General features: G+C 42.2%; 1 protein-coding gene across 3 annotated transcripts in view; it reads right to left on the reverse strand.

The window, feature by feature from the left end:
* slc39a13 (solute carrier family 39 member 13) overlaps window positions 1-20857 on the reverse strand; it is a 70652-nt gene that overhangs the window by 41433 nt on the left and 8362 nt on the right. For 2 of the 3 annotated variants that reach the window (XM_073049074.1, XM_073049072.1), the window contains exons 2-4: window positions 17238-17606; window positions 16207-16320; window positions 5148-5272 (exon numbers count right to left, since the gene is read on the reverse strand). In XM_073049074.1, the coding sequence (XP_072905175.1) occupies window positions 5148-5272; window positions 16207-16320; window positions 17238-17559 (561 nt within the window). In that variant the 5' untranslated portion in view covers window positions 17560-17606. The remainder of the gene's footprint in view (window positions 1-5147; window positions 5273-16206; window positions 16321-17237; window positions 17607-20857) is intronic. The other variant, XM_073049073.1, reaches the window with a different exon arrangement.

A 20857-nucleotide genomic window follows, 5' to 3' on the forward strand; every position in this document is an offset into this window, starting at 1 on the left:
AATTAAATCTCCACCTATAAACTGATTCCTCTTTATCTATCATTATCATTGTCATTATTAAAGGAGAATGATCTGACAGTATTCTTGCTTTATATTCCACATTTTTCACTCTATCTTGAATATTTGTTGATAATAGGAAAAAGTCTATCCTTGAATATGTTTTATGTCTATTTGAATAAAATGAATAATCTCTTTCTTTTGGATTAATTCTTCTCCATATATCAATCAGATTTAAGTCTTTCATCAATGATAGAGTTAATTTTACTGCTTTTGATTTTGTAACAACCTTTGTTGATCTAGACAAAAATTAAAATCTCCACCTATTAATATTTTATCATGTGCGTTGGCCAAATTCAAAAAGACCTCCTGTATGAATTTTACATCATTTTCATTTGGTGCATAAATGTTCATAAGGGTCCATAGTTCTGAAAAAATTTGACAGTGTATAATTAGATATCTCCCCGCCGAATCAATTAATATGTTTTGTATTTTAATTGGTAGATTTTTGTTAACCAAAATTGCAACTCCTCTCGCCTTTGAATTAAATGAAGCTGCAATAACATTTCCAACCCAGTCTCTTTTTAATTTCTGGTGTTCTATGTCTGTTAAATGAGTTTCTTGTAAAAAAGCTATATCTGTTTTCATTTTTTTAATATATGTTAAAATTCTTTTTCTTTTTACTGGCCCATTAAGCCCATTAACATTAAAACTTAAAAAGTTTAGTAGATTAGTCATTTTTTTTATTATATTATTCCAATCTATAATAATACCTAATCTTTCCACTTTCGTGGTATCTTGGGAAATCTTTATAAAAATCTCCGTGTTGCTATGTGTGTCCCCACCAATCATCCAGGCTAAAAGATAGAAGAAAATTAAAATATAAAGAAAACAACAAAATACCCCCCTACTAATGTTGTGGAAAAATAACACAACATTACCCCCCTCTGCTGTACGGGTCATGGCAACCGCCATGATTACACACGTGAATCCCGCAGTAACCGATCCAAAGCTCCCCAGCCCCCCCGCAACACAAAAACGTATATGTATAAGAAGAGAAAAAAAAGAAATACCATTCTCATTTAGTATTTCTAAAATTTTGCTTTTCTCTTCTATAATATCCATAAATGTCCATCACTTCTGTTCGTTGGGTCTATCTTCATAGCGAATAGATGGAAGTTCTTGTACAAACTCCTCCGCTTTTCGATAATCGGGAAAAAAATTTTTTCCTTCCTCCAAAAAAATTATCAGTGTTGCTGGATGACGCATTGTAAATTTGTAACCCTTTACCCATAAGGCTTTTTTCACTGGGTTAAATTCCTTCTTTCTCTTCAACAGGTTGTAACTTATATCAGGATAAAAAAGAACTGGTTTTCCTGCTATCATCAATGGCCCGTTTCTATTTTTGGCACTTTGGGCAGCGGCCTTCAGGATCTTTTCTTTGTCTTGGTATCGTAAGCATTTTATCAAAATTGATCGTGGGTTTTGATCAGCTCGAGGTCTTGGCCTTAAGGATCTATGAGCCCTTTTGATCTCAATTGGAATTTCTCCTTCCATTTCCAACTTTTCAGGGATCCATTTTTGAAAGAAATTTATTGGATCTTCTCCTTCTATATCTTCTTTAAGTCCAACAATTTTAATATTATTTCGTCTACTGAAATTTTCAAGCTTATCAATTTGTTCCATAAATTGTTTTCTTTCTGATGCCCAAGCAGCATTTTCATTTTCTATTTTGTCCATTCTTTCAACCATGTCCTCCGTTGTAGTTTCCAAGTCCGTAATTCTTTTTTCCATTTTTTCCTGTCTCTTTGTCATTTTATCAAGCATAATCTCCATTTTGGTCATTTTTTTTCCGAGTATTTTTTGATTATTTTTAATTATTTTTAATGTGTCTAATTTACGCATTATTTGCCTCAAAGTCTTTTCTATATTTCATGAAGGACTTTTAACTTCTTCTTCATCTGATCCTTCCGAGACACTTGACTCTCCCTCCGATTCACTATCACTTTCAGTTGCAGTGGTAGCTGGGCTTTGTAGTTCTTGTTACTCCCGTTTGCGCATTCTCCGTCCTTCGGGTTTGCGCAATTCACGATGACCCTTCCCTTTAGGAATGGCCATTGTTGCCGCAGTCTCTTGTTCCGCCTCGCCGGTGGCACAACGTACCTGAGACCGCGGTTCCTCTGCAGACGTGGGCCCCGCTCTTGTTCCAACTTGCGTAATCTTCCCGGTATTAGTTTTCTTCATCTTCCTTCTTTGAGGCATAGCTTGACACAGTCCGGAGTAGTTTATAAGTAACTTTTAGAAGGTACTGACTAACTTTTCTTCATTTAGACATTAATTTATTAACTTTTTACGGGAGAGCTGGGTTCCAGCGTCTCGATCCTACGTCATCACGTGACGTCCCCTCGCAACCACATTTCTGTAATGGCCACTAAACCATACTTCTTTAGACTGATTTGTGCCACAAGTTCACTGGCCTTGTTTTGTATTCTGCAGGCATTCAGATAAAGTGGCCTTACACTCATTGTGCTTTTAAAATCTAGTTATCTTTGTCTCTTTTGCACTTGACTTTTTTTGCACCCCACTCTTTTTTTTTAAACTTTTGTTTTTACTTTATCTTTATTCACACTTATCTCTTTTTCTTTATCCATACTTCTCCAATCTGTTGAACCCACTCCCCTGCTATTTAGTTTAAAGCCCTATCCACAGCCCTAGCTTTGCAATTTACCAGGATGCAGGTCCCATCACATTTCAGGTGGAGCCTGTCCTAATAGAATAGCTCCCCCCCCCCCCCTTTTCCAATACTGGTGACAGTTTCCCATAAATCCAAACCCACTTCTCCCACACCAATCCTTGAACCACAATTTAACTCTCTAATCTTCTTGAGCCTATGCCAATTTGCACACTTTCATCCACACAGGGAGCAAGAATCTCAGACCTGTTGGACAAGTTCAAGGGCTAAAGCCTCAAAGTCTCCACTAACTCTGCCTCTTCGACAATGGTCACTCCACTTACCCTGCCTTTAATTTGCTCCTGCCAGTAAATCCCAAACACTGATTGGGCGCTGCTCAAAGCTTCAAACTGCTGCGTCACTGCCTTTTCTACTCAATCCATGAATCTGAGTGAGCTACGTCTTCTCAGGCTTCCAATCTCCAACTTCTCAATGGGTGCTGCTCAAAGTTCCCTAGTGAAAACTGTTGTTTTACAGCAGCAATATACTGCAAAGATGTAAAATTATTTTAAATTACAGTAGAAAAAATTGCATTTAAAAAAATGAATGAAGTAGTTTTCATGGACTGTTCAGAAATCTGTGGAGGGGAAGAAGCTGTTTCTGATTCACTGAGTGCAAGTCTTCAGGCATCTCATGATGCTGCTGTTTACTTCACTAAGGTTTTCCCAATAATATCACAACATTACTTGGGGCTTCTTTTGTACATGATAGTCATGTTCTTCTTGTATGATGGGCTAAAACTCTACATTCTCAATAATGAATGACCATGGTATTTGCCCACTCTTGTCAACATCCAGGAACTAAACTACAGGAATCACTCAACAGAACCTAACATTTTCTTTCATTCTCAATTCTGTTAAGGCATCTTGAACCAGCAATACAGTTGGCCTTCCTTATCCGTGGGTTCCGCTTGCGCGGATTCAACCAACCGCGGATCGGGAAAACCTGGAAGTTCTCTATCCAGCACTCGTTGTTTGAGCATGTACAGACTATTTTTTTCTCGTCATTATTCCCTAAACAATACAGTATAACAACTATTTACATAGCATTTACATTGTATTAGATATTATAAGTAATCTAGAAATGACTTAAAAGTCCCTGGGTTATGAATGAGTTCTGTTCCTGAGTCCGTCTTTAAGTGGGATTTGAAGTCGGAACAGGTACATCTGGTATTATTTAGCGTCAGTCAAAAGTTTTTTAGTGTATAGTACATATTTTACCTTTACGCATATAAAACATTTAAGAAGCATACGTATTTCAATAATTAAACCACTGCATTGCTTAGTAATATTGTAGCTTTCATCAGGGCAGGACCTTTCATATGCTCCATTAAAATTATTCTGATTGTTGACCTATTGTAGCCTAATGCTTTTCCAATGACTGATGGCATTTCACCTCTTTCCAATTGCTTTATTACTTCCACCCTATTTTCAACTGTGATTGTGATTATTTTCGTGAACAGAAACACCGCGGATTCAGAGCTGTCCACCGCACTGAGACGTTAAATAAAGTCCGGGGTTCCGCTGGGTCCTAAAGACCACCACACTGAGACAGGTTAAATAAGGGACTTGAGCACCTGCGTTTTTTGGTATCTGCGGGGGCGGGGAGGGTGTCTCGGAACCAATCCCCCGCGGATAAGGAGGGCCGATTGTACTTGCTTCTTTTTCCACTGATCTTACCCAACTTGTTGAGCATTTTCAGCAGTTAACTTTTATTCAAGATCTGAATGTCTTGTTTTCCAGGTGGGGAACATTTTTCAAGCTCTACTTTTATAGCTTTCTAGACCTTGCAAAAAGACAGCATGATTCCTATACCAGTTTCCAAATCAGAGCAGCTCCCAGTCACTCATACAGAAACTGTTTAACAAAACAAAAATGCTAAACATATTTCATATAACCATGTAACAATTACAGCACGGAAACAGGCCATCTCGGCCATTCTAGTCCGTGCCAAACACTTACTCTCACCTAATCCCTCTGACCCGCACTCAGTCCATAACCCTCCATTCATTTCAATTCTAGAACATCTTTTCTAAAATCAATTAAAATTAGAAGGAACTAAAACAGATCTAAATCGTACTTCAGGATTCACTCTCTACATTTTTGCTTGGACGCTTCGAGATTCCCCTAATGCAAGAGTCTTCACTCAGTATTCCCAAACTTTCAGTTATAATGATTGCATAACTGAACCACAGAAACAATGCCATGCATCACCATGACAAATGGGAAAGTCCTTGGGCTTTGAAATGAGCTTAGATAGATAAGGTACAGGCCATAATAAGCATAGATAATGATTGAATGTTAATTGGTGGAAAATAGTTCAGGATGGTGTCGAACACACTTGTAGAAGGAAGTGGATTGGTGAACCAAAATTCTTTTTAGCGGTTTATGGTGGTTGACTAGTTTAATACTTCACTTACTTTGTGATAGTCTGTTTCCTCTTCATCTTTATCTGGGAATATTTTCTCCAAAACAAAGAAAGCAAGTAGTCCAACAATCACCCAAAATCCCAACTTCCTTTGCTGGTCTCGACTATAGCCTCCATCTGCACATAAGACACAAAGTGGTGAGAAGAGCTGAAAAGAAAATGAGTCTCAGGCAAGAAAGCTCCTGACTTAGTAATTATTGTACAAATTATTGTGTACATTTCTACTTGCTTGGGTTCAAATGCACACTAAGTAACCAGCACATTTCATTGGCAAAGCTGCTGTAATTTCTTTAAGCTTCTCTGGTTATATATAGAGCTATGCAAGAGAAAATGCTGGAAAAATTGAAAATCCACCTTTTTTGCAATTTAATTGGGTAATTTGTTTATCCAGTTAAGAATTAATTAAAATAAATCATGGAATCAGACTTCACAGTGTTACGTACCCGTGGGTATCTTGTACTTGTCACGTGACAGTGGTGTTGAAGATATGCTGGACCTAAGGTAGTGGTCTTGAGATGGTGGAGTGACGTCATTTTCCCTGCCAGTAGAGGTCATGTGACAGGTTTTTTTTATACAGGGTATAAAAGGAGGACCCCTCCCTGTGAGGAGGGGCAGTTCGTGGCTGGATTTGCCATTTTGAATCCATGCCACTGCGTGGTCCAATATTATGACGCAGTTTGATTGAAAGGTGGAGTTTTATTTAATGCCTAAAGTTTAAAAGGTCATTGCAGGCAGTTTCTTTATAATACTGCCAGTTAAAAATCAGTGGAGAGTGAAGATCGGAGTTTGGGAGTTAAAAGATCGAGGAAAGTCGATTTCGACAGTGAAACAGGTTTGACCTTGTTTGATCCTCATTTGGAAGGAATTCATTGGCTGTCCCCATGCTAACCCCTGCAATAATAGCAGAAAGGGTTGGGTACAGTTTTGTAAAGGAAAGGTCAGTGCTTTTAAGCCGTTTCATTTTCATCTTCGTAAATTCTCCAGGAAAAGTATAGTTCGACTGGGAACCGCAACAACACGACGTGAAAGAGAATTTAAATCGTCTATAAAGTCTCTCCTTTAATGGACTGTAAGCATTTTGAACTTTTGCAGTACTACTTTGAAGAACTGTTTTTGCACCATCGCTTTAAGAACTGTTTTTGCTTTATTCCTTTAAGAACTGTTTAAGCTGCCGCACAGCAGCTGATTTCCAGTTACTTTAGTTGTTTGTTTGCTTGCTTTTGGGGGTTTGTTTTTCAGTGTTTAATAAATGTTTTATTTGTTATAAAAAACCCTGCCTCACTTATAAATTTATTGTTGCCGAATCCCTAACAACAGAAACGGGTCCTATTGGCCCACATGCTCTGCACTGATCATGATTCCCATCTACATTAATTCTATTTGCATGCATTATGCCCATATCTCTTTATGCCTTTCCTATCCAAGTATCTGTCCAAATGTCTTTTAAACACTGTGACTGCAATTGTTGCTATATAGAACTGGAGCCAAATATAGGCCAGCTGGACAAGGACAGCATGTCCCACAGAGAATATTACTCAAGTAGTTGGAATTAACGAAACCTGCCATCTTAGTCACTTTTACTTCCTTCCATGCTCATGCTCTCATTCTCTAGATTATTTGAATCTCTAAGCACATGATAATATGTGGCTGATTGTGCTTGTGCTGGCTCTGAAGATGCTATGAAGATAGTCCCACTTTTCTTCTAGCACTGTCAGAGTTCCTTTCAAAGTTTAGTTCAATATTCTTACATCATCACTTTCGGGCAACCACCTGTCAAAAATGGCAATGTTTCTCAAAGTACAAAGTAAATTTATTAACAAAGTACATATATGCACCATATATAACCGAGATTCATTTTCTTTCAGGCAATCATAGTAAATAAAAGAAACAGAATAGAATTAATAAAAGACTGCACCCAACAGGATGGACAAACAATCAATGTGCAAAAACAAACTGTCCAAGTACAAAAAGAAAAATAATAAATATTATGAACATGAGATGAAGAGTCCTTGAAAGTCTCTAGGTTGTAGGAACAGTGCAGTGACGGGTGAGTGAAGTTATCCCCTCTGGTTCAAGACCCTGAAAGCTGAAAGGTAATAACTATTCCTAATCTTGGTGGTTTGGGTTCCAAGGATCCTGTACCTTCTTCGTGAAGACAGCAGTGAGAAGAGATCATTGCCTGGATGATGGTGATAGATGTTGCTTTCTTGTAGCTCAATGATGGGAAGGACTTTACCCATGACGGACTGGGTTACATCAGCTACTTTTTCAGACTTTTCCATACAAGGGCATTGGTGTTTCCATACTAGGCCATGATACAACCAATCAATATACTATTCACCACACATCTATAGAAGTTTGTCAAAGTAGAGGCAGTGTCGTAATGGCACTTACATGCTGGACGCAGGACAGATCCCCTGACATGTATTTATTGAGATACAGCTTGGAATGAGCTCTTCCAGACTTTTAAGCCATGCTGCCCAACAATCCCTGATTTAATCCTAGTCACAGGATAATTTATATTGACCAACTAACCTACCGATCGGTACATCTTTGGACTGTGGGAGGAAACCATGGGGTTACGGGGAGAACGTGCAAAATCCTGACAGCGGCCGGAATTGAACCCAGGGCGCTGGTACTGTAAAGCGTTGTACTAACCACTTTGCCGCTGTATTTAAAGTTGAACTTCTCCACTTTTGAAGTTTCGATGAGGACTGGCTCATGGACCTCTGGTTTCCTCATCCAAAAGTCAATAATCATTTCTTGGTCTTGCTGACATTGAGTGAGAGGTTGCTGTTGTGGCACCATTCTGCCAGATTTGCAATCACCCTCTTATATGCTAATTCATCTTTGATTCAGCCAATGACAGTGGTGCTGTCAGTAAGTTTAAATATGGCATTGGAGCTGTGCTTAGCCTCACAGTCATAAGTATAAAGTGAGTAGAGCCACAAATGCCCTCTGTCTAAGCCACATTTTCCTGTTAAAACAAATTCTCATATCCCTCTTCTGAATACTTTACCAGTTACATGTCTGGAACTCACATACTTTTACATTAAAAGGCCCTGTCTTCTTTTGCCACTTTCATAGATTTATGTAACTGAACCCTGGACATACTCCCTTAAAAAATTGTACCACTTAAATATTTCCTCATTTATTCTTCCAAAACACCTATTCTATTCCTGCATTAAATTTCACAGTACAAGCAGATTAGTGAAATTATGTGACACATTCTTTTGAAGTCTGCTTCTGGTCCCCTCAATACTTATGTTATTCCTAAATTTAATGTTTATTGCATTCTGAAATATGAGATTCCTAAAGGGCAAGTATCAAGAACCTAATTCCTTTGAACAAATAGTACAGTAACTAGGATGCATAGATTGAAGTTAACTGATTGATGAATTAGTGAGTTGAGAAAAAATGATTTTCGTCATTGAGTTACTCACTGCATAAAAGGGTGGTGGATGCATTCAACCTGATCATATCTGCAATTTTTCCAGACGTGCTCTTACAGTGATAACCTCCAAGACTCCAACTGAAGTGGGATTAACCAGAAGTACACTTTTGGCCAACAGGAATAAGAAAGCTAAAGGTATCTTCATGGCTTTAAAAAATGAATTCCCTTTACAATTTTCTCTCAAGAAACCTATGTATGTTTTTCCTAAAACACTTCCAAAAAGACCTGGAGCACATTATTGCATCACTCTTTCCATTCAAGGCTTCTACACTATGCTCATATAACTAAGGCAGCATTGGCAAAAGTCACAACTTACATGAAACTAGTCTGCTACCATTGCTCACTTCTTCCCTCAGTGAAGTCCCAACACCCCCTGGCTCTAATCTGTTAGCTGCAACAAGTCCTCAGTATCTAATAGGTATAACAAAGATTTCCCCACAGATAACAACGAGGAGAAATACATTCTCTTTTGTACCCAATATTCTTAAAACAAACCAAGTTGAATTTTATCAGCAGCGATCAGTTTTGAAGTACAGGGTGAAATCTGGGCTGATCTTGTGAGTATGCAGATTGTAAATCAGCAAAATACAAGACTTGAATGTATAGGTTTCAAATGGAATCTACACTTCTTCCAAGAGTTTCTTTCCAATTTGATGTAGACACTTCAGGATAATTTATGGAACATAGAACATTTCAGCACAGTAGAGGCCTTCAGCCAGCGATGTTGTGTTGACCTTATAACTTACTCCAAGATCAATCTAAACCTTCCCTTCATTTTCTATCACCCAAGTGTTTCTTAAATGTCACTAAGGCACCTGCCTCTAACACTACCACTGGCACGTTGTTCCACACACACACACACCACTCTACGTTAAAAAAAAAAATTACATCTGGCAACTGCCCTACATTTTAATCCAATCACCTTAAAATTATGCCAGGTTAGCCATTTCTGCACTGGGCAGAAAGTCTCTGACTATCCATTCAATCTATGCCTTTTATCTTGTATACCTCTATCAAGTCACCTCTCATCTTCCTTAGCTCCAAAGAGAAAAGCCCTAGCTTGTTCAACCTATCCTCATAAGACTTGCTCTCTAATCTCCTTTGCACCTTCTCTAACGCTTCCACACGCCTCCTATAATGAGGCAACCAGAACCGAATACAGATGTCCCCCCACTTTACGCCACTTCACTTTTACAAAAGACCTACAAGCTGTTTTCCCATTACAAAGAGGATTTTTGCTTTTACGAAAAATTTTCCCATATAAATTAATGGTTCTTCGCTTTATGCCATTTCAGCTTAAAGGTTTCATTGGAACACTCTACCTTTGTAAAGGGTAGAGGGGGTGACCTGTACAATATTCCAAGTGTGATCTAACCAGGGTTTTATAGAGATACAACATCATCTTGTATTAACCCTGCAATCTGCCTTCAAATTCAGCCTTCTAAAGTAAAAGACTATATACACTTTTGCTGGTTGAGCTCTATCTGTCACTTCACAACCCAACTCTGCATCTTGTCAATGTCTTCTACACTATTCACAATGCCACCAAACTTAATGTCATCTACAAATTTACTAACCCACCTTTCCACTTCCTCATCCAAGTCATTGATATAAATCACAATGAGTAGGAGTTGCACAATACATCCCTGCAGAACACCACTTGTCACCGACCTCCAGGAAGAAAATGCTCTGCCTACAACCACCTTCTGACTTTCATAGGTAACTCAAATCTGTATCCACACAGCCAAGTTCCCCTGGATATCATTCCTCTTGACTTTCTGAATGGGCCTCACAAACAGAACCTTATTAAATGTCTTACTAAAATCTATATACACCACATCCACTGGACTACCCTCAATGTGCTTTGTCACACCCTCGAAGAATATAATCAGGCTAATGAGGCAAGAATCACACATCACAGAGCCATGCTGTCTATCTCTACTCAGACTATGGTTCACCTAATCTCATAATACTATCTCTAAGAACCTTCAACAATAATTTACCACTGAAGTAAGATTCACTGCTCTACAATTCCCAGGGTTATCATTACTCCCTTTCTTGAACAAAATAATAATACTCGCCACCCTCCGATCATCTGGTAATACGCATCTGGTCACCGAGGGCACGTAAAAATAATTGCCAAAGGTGCTCTTCCCTCATATCTCTCCGGGGATGCATCTAACCTAATATTTTTCAAAAAATCCATAACATGCTATTTCTTAATGTCAACATGTTCTACCATATCAGCCAGCTTTACCTGACCTCTCAAACATCAAGGACCCTCTCACTGGTGAATACTTAAGCTTAAGGATTTCCTCTACTCCCTCCATCTCCAGGTACAGATATTACCTTCTACCCCTGATCAGGCCTCCACTCACTTTAGTCATCTTACTGTTCTTCACATATGTGCAGAAACACCTTCGGGTTTTCCTTAATCCTAATTGCCAAGGCTTTCTCATATCCCCTTCTAGCTCTACCAAGTCCATACTTAAGGTCCTTCCTGGCTCTGATGTAAATCTGTAAAGCCTTGCCTGATCCTTGCTTCCTAAATCTTAAGAAAGATTCTTTCTTACTTTTTAAAAAAAATATAGAAGTGTAGCGGTGTGCTACACGCAGCGCTAAAATAACGACACGGAGTCGGTAAACTGCAGTTAAAGATGGAGATTTTATTCGAACTTCACAGCCTTGCTTTAAAGCCTCCCTGATCCCGCCCTCCCTGGGCGCGGATGCTGTAGGGGGCACGTACTCACAATCCCCCGCAGGCTTTTCCCTTTGTTGGTGAAGCAGACCTGGCGCCCTTTTGGGACTGGCCTTTGTGCCGGCGCGTTGGCTATTTGTGAGCCGGTTCGAGTGCGCTAGGAAGTGGGTCGCCACATAACCTCCCCCACCCCCAGAACCGGCGATACACCCCCCAATGTCCACAGTCTGGGCCGGACCCTGTTTGGGAGGTCGGCCTCTGCGCCGCAGTGCCGGAAACTCGACCGGTTGCACCAAGTCCACATGGGCCAGTTTGAGTCGGTCCACCGTGAAAACCTCCTCTCTCCCCCCCCCCCCAACGTCCAGCACGAATGTGGACCCGTTGTTCCTGAGCACCGTAAACGGCCCCTCGTAGGGCCGTTGCAGCGGTGGCCGATGCCCGCCCCTTTGTGCAAACACAAACTTACAGTTCTGCAGGTCTTTGGGTACGCAGGTCGGGTTCTGCCCATGCTGCAAAGTGGGTATGGGGGCCAGGTTGCCGAGCCTCTCGCGTAGTCTGCCCAGGACTGCTGCGGGTACTTCCTCGTGCCCCCTTGGGGCTGGTATGAACTCCCCGGGGACGACCAGGGTTGCGCCATACACCAACTCGGCCGACGAGGCGTGCAGATCATCATTGGGCGCCGTGCGGATGCCGAGTAGGACCCAGGGAAGCTCGTCCACCCAGTTAGGTCCTCTCAGGCGGGCCATGAGAGCTGACGTTAGGTGACGGTGGAAACGCTCCACCAGGCCGTTCGACTGTGGGTGGTAGGCAGTGGTGTGGTGCAGCTGTGTCCCCAGAAGGCTGGCCATAGCTGACCACAGGCTGGAGGTGAACTGGGCGCTTCTGTCGGAGGTAATGTGGGCTGGTACAATGTGGGCCGCCACCCAGGTGGCGATCAGTGCCCGGGCACAAGATTCGGAGATGGTGTCGGTGAGCAGGATCGCCTCTGGCCATCTTGTGAACCGGTCCACGATAGTCAGCAGGTGCCGCGCTCCGCGTGACACTGGCAGGGGGCCCACGATATCCACATGAATGTGGTCGAAACGCCGGTGGGTGGGGTGGAACTGCTGCGGCAGAGCTTTGCTGTGCCGCTGCACCTTGGCCGTCTGGCAGTGCATGCACGTTCTGGCCCATTCACTGACTTGCTTGCGGAGTCCGTGCCAAACGAACCTGCTGGAGACCATCCGGACGGTTGTCCTGATGGAGGGGTGCGCTAAGTTATGAATGGAGTCGAAAACGCGTCGCCGCCAAGGTGTCGGGACGACGGGACGGGGTTGGCCGGTGGCGACGTCACAGAGTAGGGTCCTCTCACCTGGGCCTACGGGGAGGTCCTGGAGCTGCAAACCGGAGACTGTGGTTCTGTAACTTGGGATCTCCTCGTCTGCCTGCTGCGCCTCCGCCAGCACCTCAAAGTCTACCCCTTGGGAAAGGGCATGAATGTTAGGGCGAGAGAGCATGTCCGCCACGACATTGTCCCTACCCGAGATGTGCCAGACATCTGTCGTGTATTCAGAGATGTAGGACAGATGGCGCTGCTGGCGGGACGACCAGGGATCGGACACCTTCGTGAACGTAAAGGTAAGCGGCTTGTGGTCCGTGAACGCGGTGAAGGGCCTACCTTCTAAGTACCACCTGAAATGCCGGATTGCCAGGTATAGCGCCAAGTTCCTGGTCGAAAGCACTGTATTTGAGCCCGGGTGGTCGCAGGTGTTTGCGGAAAAATGCCAGGGGTTGCCAGTGACCCGCGATGAGTTGCTCCAGTACCCCACCGACTGCCGTGTTAGATGCGTCCACTGTGAGGGCGGTAGGGACGTCCATTCTGGGGTGCACTAGCATCGCGGCGTTTGGCAAGGCTTCTTTCGTTTTAATGAAAGTGGCGGTGGACTCCTCGTCCCAGGTAACGTCCTTGCCCAGACCCGACATCAGGGCGAACAGGGGGCGCATGATTCGGGCAGCTGAAGGGTGGAAGTGGTGGTAGAAATTTACCATACCCACGAATTTCTGAAGGTCTTTGATTGTGGTGGGTCGGGGGAAATGGCGGACTGCGTCTACCTTAGCGGACAGAGGGGTTGCCCCGCCTTCAGTAATCCTGTGGCCCAGGAAGTCGATGGTGTCGAGCCCGAACTGGCATTTGGCCGGGTTGATTGTTAGACCGTATTCACTCAGTCGGGCATAGAGTTGACGGAGGTGGGACACATGCTCCTGACGACTGCTGCTAGCTATGAGGATGTCGTCCAAATAGATGAAAGCGAAGTCCAGGTCACGTCCCACTGCGTCCATTAACCGCTGGAACGTCTGTGCGACATTCTTTAGGCCAAACGGCATGCAGAGGAACTTAAAAAGGCCGAAAGGGGTGATGAGTGCCGATCACAACTGATCCCATCATATTGGAACAGATGATGGGCTGAATGGCCTAATTCTGTTCCTATATCTTACAGTGCTCCTTCTAACTAGATGGAAAAATGGGCTGAAAAATGGCAGATGGAGTTTAATACAGACAAATGTGAGGTATTGCACTTTGGAAGGACAAACCAAGGTAGAACATACAAGGTAAATGGTAGGACACTGAGGAATGCAGTAGAACAGAGGGATCTAGGAATACAGATACAAAATACCTAAAAGTGGCGTCACAGGTAGATAGGGTAGTAAAGAGAGCTTTTGGTACACTGACCTTTATAAATCAAAGTATTGAGTATAAGAGTTCCAATGTTATGGTGAGGTGGTATGAGACATTAGTGAGGCTGAATTTGGAGTATTGTGTACAGTTTTTGTCACCAAATTACAGTAAGGATATTAATAAGGTTGAAAGAGTGCAGACAAGGTTTACAAGGATGTTGCCGGGATTTGAGAAACTGAGTTGCAGAGAAAGGTTGAATAGGTTAGGACTTTATTCCCTGGAGCATAGAAGAATAAGGGGAGACTTGCTAGAGGTATATAAAATTATGATGGGTATAGATAGAGTGAATGCAAGCAGGCTTTTTCCACTGAGGCTAGTGGAGAAAAAAACCAGAGGGCATGGGTTAAGGGTGAAAGGGGAAAAGTTTAAAGGAAACATGTGGGGGGGGGGGCTTCTTCACACAGAGAGTAGTGGGAGTGTGGAATGAGCTACCAGATGAAGTGGTAATGTGGGCTCACTTTTAACATTTAAGAAAAACCTGGACAGGTACATCGATGAGAGGTGTACGAAGGGATATGGGCCAGAAGCAGGTCAGTGGGACTAGGCAGAAAAATGGTTCGGCACAGCCAAGGGCCAAAAGGCATGTTTCTGTGATGTAATGTTCTATGGTTCTATGTTCCATATTTCTTGTCAACCATGATTCTTTCACCCTACGATTCTTTCCCTGCCTCAATGGGACAAACCTATCCAGAAACCAATGCAAGTGCTCCCTAAATAACCTCCACTTCTCTATTGTGCAGTTCCCTGACTACATCTGCTTCCAGTTTACGCTCCCAAGTTCCTGCCTAAAAGCATCATTATTCCCAGTCCCTCAATTAAATACTTTCCTATACTGTCAGTTCCTAACCTTGTCTAAACCTATGGTAAAGATCAGGAAGTTGTGGTCACTGTCTCTAAAATGTTCACCCATTGAGAGATCTGACAGCTGACCATGTTTATTGTTTAGTACTACACCCAGTATGGCCTCTCCTTTTGTCAGCCTGTCTACATATTGTGTCAGGAAACCTTCCTGGACACGCCCAACAAATTCTGCCCCATCTAACCCTTTTGCACCAAAGAGGTGCCAATCAATATTTGGGAATTTGAAGTCACCCATGTTATTGCTCCACCTTTCCAAAATTTGCCTTTCAATCTGTTCCTCAGTGTCTCTGTTACTATTGAGGGATGGGAGTGTCTACTGAGTATTTCCGTTTCTTCCAATAGAGTGTTTGCTCCCTTCCCTCTTTCTGACCTCCATCCACACCTACTCAATAGACAATCCCTCCATGACATCCTTCCTTACTGCAGCTGTGATATTATCCTTGATTAGCAAGGACACTTCCCCTTCTCTTCTACTTCCCTCCTAGTATCTTTTGAAACGTCTAAACCCAGGAGCATGCAGAAGTCCTTCCCGCCTTTGTGACAGCCAAAACTCTGTAACGGTCACAATGCTGTTGTTCCATTACTGGCATATGATATAGGGAAACAATTTTATACACTCATAACATCTAGTTCCTCTTTGCCAGCAATACCACGGCTACTGGACTGTGTTTCAGCTGTCTAACTTATTCAAAAATACAACCTTGTCAAGATTTCCTGCTGCCGAACATTCGTGTTAATGTTATCTATCAAGCATCTCTGCATCAGTCTCAACACCATCCATCTAACCCTATTTAAACTGCTGACATTCTTCCCATCCTTTATAGAATTTAAGAATGCTATAAAAAGAACTATAGAGGATGCAGAAAAGATTCAAAAGGATATTGTCTGGACTGGACTGGACTGGGCTTGAATTATAAGGACCAATTGGACAGGTTGAGATGGCTTTCCCTGGATCAGAGGCAGCTCAGTGAGTGTCCTTATTGATCATTATAAATCAAAAGAGGTGTCTCAATTTTTTCTTCAGGGTAGAAAAGTATGAAACAAAAAGCATAGATTTAAAGTCAGAGAGGAAAGATTTAAAAGGATCTGAAGGTTAAGTATTTTCAGAGGGTGATGGGTATATGGAACAAGATGTCAAAGGAGATAGAAGAGGCAGGTGCAATTATGTTTAAAAATCATTTGGACAGGTAGATAGAGAGAAAATGTTTAGAAAAAGGCCAAATGGATTAGTTTAGATAAGCTGGGCCAAAGGGCTTTCTTTCCCCCCATATCTATGAATCTGTGTTCTCTGTTGTACAGTCTCTTGGGAATCCATTTCTTACCTGGATTTCTATTGCAGGTATAGGCCCAGGCTTCGGGCAAAAGATGCAAGAAGACGTCCCCAAGCAGCCCACCAATGGCAAAACTCAACAATCGTTTCAACCGTTGGGAACCATCTATACGGGCAGAGAAAGGAAAACCTCAAGTTGAGCAGTCAACTTATGAACTCTAACCATCAAAGGCAAGTAACCAAGTCCTGCCAATCTTGCTGCTATGACCATTCTGAAATTGCTCTGTGGCTATCAACAAACAACTGAGCCATACACAGTGAACGAAGGCTGCAATAATGGACTGCCCTGATGGCTTTTTGACAATTCATGCTGGCAGAAGGCTGCTGCAACTGATTTGAAGTGCTATGATCAAAAGCAGCATAAAAAGAACAGTAAAGCATAAATAAAAAAAATTTAAAACCAAACTTAAAACTATAAGGTAAAAGTTAATTATAGTTTAAAAAAAAGCCATTTATCTTTTCAAATGAAGCTAGATGTGCCAGCAATGACCATCGTAGACCAGAGAGGTCAGATAGGTATTTTGTCTATCAGCTCAGTTGCAGACAGTGGCGAATACAGGGGCAGTGCAAGAGTAAGATGCCCCTGCATTTGACCTCCAGCATGTTCCATACTTTTTTTTTGTAATTCAAATTTTTATTATTTATTCTTATTTTACAAAGCAGCACAGCATATCATAGAGCAGATACAGTACAGCATATTTATACAGCCATCCCATGACAGGAAAACAAAACTAAGAAACAAAAAAACACTTCTAATTTAAGTTTAAATTAACATACAACCAAAATTAATCCCAGCTGAATACCGTGGGGGAAGAGGAAAACCAAATTCCCCAGTTGTTCTTTCCCTAGATGACCCATGAGCTTAATATATTTAATCCTTCAGAACATCATGTCTTTAAGTGAAATTGAGAACATAGCTTTAATCATATGTGAATTTTATAACTACTTGGGCTGGATTCGAAAATAAAATGTCAAAAATTCAACTATACATTGACCCCTTTATGTAGTTGTTATGACTTTTACCTTTAGACTTCAGTGTTGCTCCTGCCTCAATTGGGATGACGAGAAGAGGAAAGACACCACTGAGCCCAACCATCACAGAGCCAATTAAAGAACAGATCCAGGCATCAACACGCTCTCCTGAGAACAGTTCTGACCATGATCGGAGCTCAAACACATTTTCCGGGCACCACCATTGATTCTCATTAGCAGCCTGTGCTGCTGCTGCCTTTCGGGTCAGCTTCTTGGCATTGGCTCTGTGGATATCTGCACTGGACAGCGACGGAAACAAACCACAGACACAAAAGACGATAACAATAGTCGAGAAATGCTTCTGCATCACCATCCTGATCCTTGACTAGAATATCGGAGGTCCATTCACTGCAAAATAAGCTGAAAAATGTAATCTAAAAAGGAGTTGAAGCTGAGGAACATCATACTATTAGCATTTTTGTACCTTGAATATAGCTAAATTTAACTTATTTCCAGAAGAGGATTGTGGTTTGTTACACCAAGAGATTATCAAAAGCTTCAGTGTCCAGTTCTGCTCAAAGCTAATGGCATCCATCATAGACAATACTGAATCTAAGTGCAACTAAGTTGTGGATCACTAAGGTTGTTTAGTTGAAATCTTTGACATTTCAGTTTAAGGTGTACATCTGTTCTTCTATATTCTAAGACAGCAACCTATAGCCATGAACAACTCGGATACTATTTCATGTCCGATTTTACTAATCACTGCATTCCTTTATTATTCAGTGTATATCTTCAGTAAAATGTCCAGCATTTCCCCTTCCTTTCATTCACATACAATTTATGCTAGGCACCATTTGTTTTCGTGCTGTTCACTTTCAAGGTTTAAAAAGTCAAAAGTGCATTTGGGATTATTTAAACTTCCACAACCTGGATAGTAAACTTTTATGCAACACACACAAAATGCTGGTGGAACACAGCAGGTCAGGCAGCATCTACAGGAAGAAGCACTGTCAACATTTCAGGCTGAGACCCTTCGTCAGGACTAACTGAAAGAAAAGATAGTAAGAGATTTGAAAGTAGGAGGGAGGAAGGGGAAATGCGAAATGATAGGAGAAGACCGGAGAGGGTGGGGTGAAGCTAAGAGCTGGAAAGGAGATTGGCAAAAGGGATACAGAACTGGAGAAGGGAAATGATCATGGGTGCGGGAGGCCTAGGGAGAAAGAAAGGGGGAGGGGAGCACCAGAGGGAGATGGAGAACAGGCAGAGTGATGGAAGAGAGGGGAAAAAAGGGCGGTGGGGGGAAAAAAAATCAGGGATGGAGTATGAAGGGGAGGAGGGGCATTAACTCTATTGGGACCCTTATTTAAGAAACAGCTAAGGAACAATTTCGTACGAGGTTGGAAGCAGAATCCGATGCACGTCAACTCTGGCAGGGTTGGCAGGCCATTACTGCCTACAAAGCGAAATCCAACATCATAAATGGAAGTGATGCTTCAGTCCCAGATACGTCATGAAATTCGTTAATCTAGCAGCAGCAGTTCAATGCAATACATAATATAGAAGAGGAAAAGATAATAAATAAAAGTATATGCATGTTGAATAGATTAAAAATTGTGCAAAAACAGAAATAATATTGAAAAGTGAGGTAGTGTTCACAGGTTCAATGCTCATTTAGGAATCGGATGGCAGAGGGGAAGGAGCTGTTCGATGAATCACTGAGTGTGCACCTTTAGGCTTCTGTACCTATTATCTGACAGTAAGAGTGAGAAAAGGGCATGCCCTGGGTGCTGGGGGGGGGGGGGGGGTGGTCCTTAATAATGGATGCTGCCTTTCTGAGACACCGCTCCTTGAAGATGTCCTAGGTAGTTTGTAGGCTAGAACCCAAGATAGAGTCGACTAAATCTGCAACTTCTTTTGGTCCTGTGCAGCAGCAACCCCACCCCCCATCCCAGACAGTGATGCAGCCTGTTAGAATGCTCTCCACAGTACATCTATAGAAGCTTTCAAGTGTTTTTCTTGACATACCAAATTTCTTCAAAATCCTGATGAAGTATAGACACTGTCTTTCAAAGGGAATAGAACTACAGCTATGAGGATTGCTGCAGCAACCAATGATCCTGTGACCTCAGTCTTAGAGGGCGACATCAGGTTGTCTTTCAAGAGGGTGAACCCTCGCAAGGCAACAGGCCCCAATGGAGTACCTAGAAGGGCCCTGAAAACCTGTGCCAACCAACTAGTGGGCACGTTTACAGCGTTTTCAATCTTTTATTGCAGTCGAAAAATTTCCACCTGCTTCAGAAGGGCAACAGTTATACCATGGCCAAGAAGAGCAGGATGAACTGCCTTAATGACTATCATCCCATAGCACTCACATATATGATGAAGTGCTTTAAGAGGTTGTTTATGCCTAAAATTAATTCCTGTCTCAGCAAGGACCTGAACCCACTTCAATTTGCTGATTGCCACAATAGGTCTGCAGAAGATGAGATCTCATTGGCTCTTCATGTGGCCTTGGATCACCTGGACAATACAAATACTCATGCCAGTAATGCGGTGTGTTGATTACAGCTCAGTGTCCAACACAATCATTCCTACTGTTCTGATTGAAAAGTTCCAAACGCTGGACCTCTGTACCTCCCTCTGCAACTGGACCTCAGATTCCTAACTGGAAGACCACAATCTGTGCGGATCAGAACTAACATCTCCACTTTGCTGACAATCAACGCGCTAAGCATACTGCTCTGCTCTCTCTACATCCATGACTGTGTGGCTAGACTACAGTTCAAATGCATTCTATAAATTTGCTGACAACACAGCTATTGTTGGCAGAACTTCAGATGGTGACGCAAGGGCATACAGGAGTGAGATAAATCAGCTAGTTGAGTGGTAATGCAGCAACAACGTTACACTCAACGTCAGTAAGACCAAAGAACTTGTAGACTTCCGAAAGGTCAAGATGAGGGAACACACGCCAGTCTCGTAGAGGGATCAGAAGTGGAAATAGTGAGCATTTTCAAGACACTGGGTGTCAATATTCTGGAGGATCTATCATGGGCCTAACATAATGATGCAGCTACAAAGAAGGCATACAGCAACTATATATTGTCAGGAATTTGGAGAGATTTGGTATATTACCAAAGACACTCACAAATTTCTACAGATGTACCATGAGAGCATTCTAACTGGCAACATCACTGTCTGGTATGGAGGTCGGGAGGCTACTGCATAGAATCAAAAGAAGCTGCAGTGAGTAGTAACAGAGCTTTACCAAGAGGTATTTCTCGCAGGTCAGCAGCAGTTATTTAAAAAGGGAGCTTTGAGGGCATTTGTCTATTGTATGGAGCCTATCAGTGGTGTCAACAGAGCTCTATAAACTAAATAAAAGTAGAGAAGGAATAAGCGGAGTGGCCATTATTCGGAGTAGGCCAGTGGTGAGAGTGGAAGCGACAGGCTTTGGCTCGGAAGAGGTGTCAGCTCTGTGTAAAGCATCTGTTAAAGTTCCCTTTTTGTTTTTTTTCCCCTTCTTAGCATACCATTTAAATGGCTGTGGTGTGTTTTTGTGCCGGATTTTGGAGAACTGGGAGATGTATGAAGTGCATCTGGCTGCAAATACTTGAAGACCATGTTAGGGATCTGGAGCAGCAACTGGATGATCCTCGGCTTGTAAG

The sequence above is a fragment of the Hemitrygon akajei genome, chromosome 6, assembly GCF_048418815.1.
Source record: "Hemitrygon akajei chromosome 6, sHemAka1.3, whole genome shotgun sequence".
In the NCBI taxonomy this organism is placed as follows: Eukaryota; Metazoa; Chordata; class Chondrichthyes; order Myliobatiformes; family Dasyatidae; genus Hemitrygon; species Hemitrygon akajei.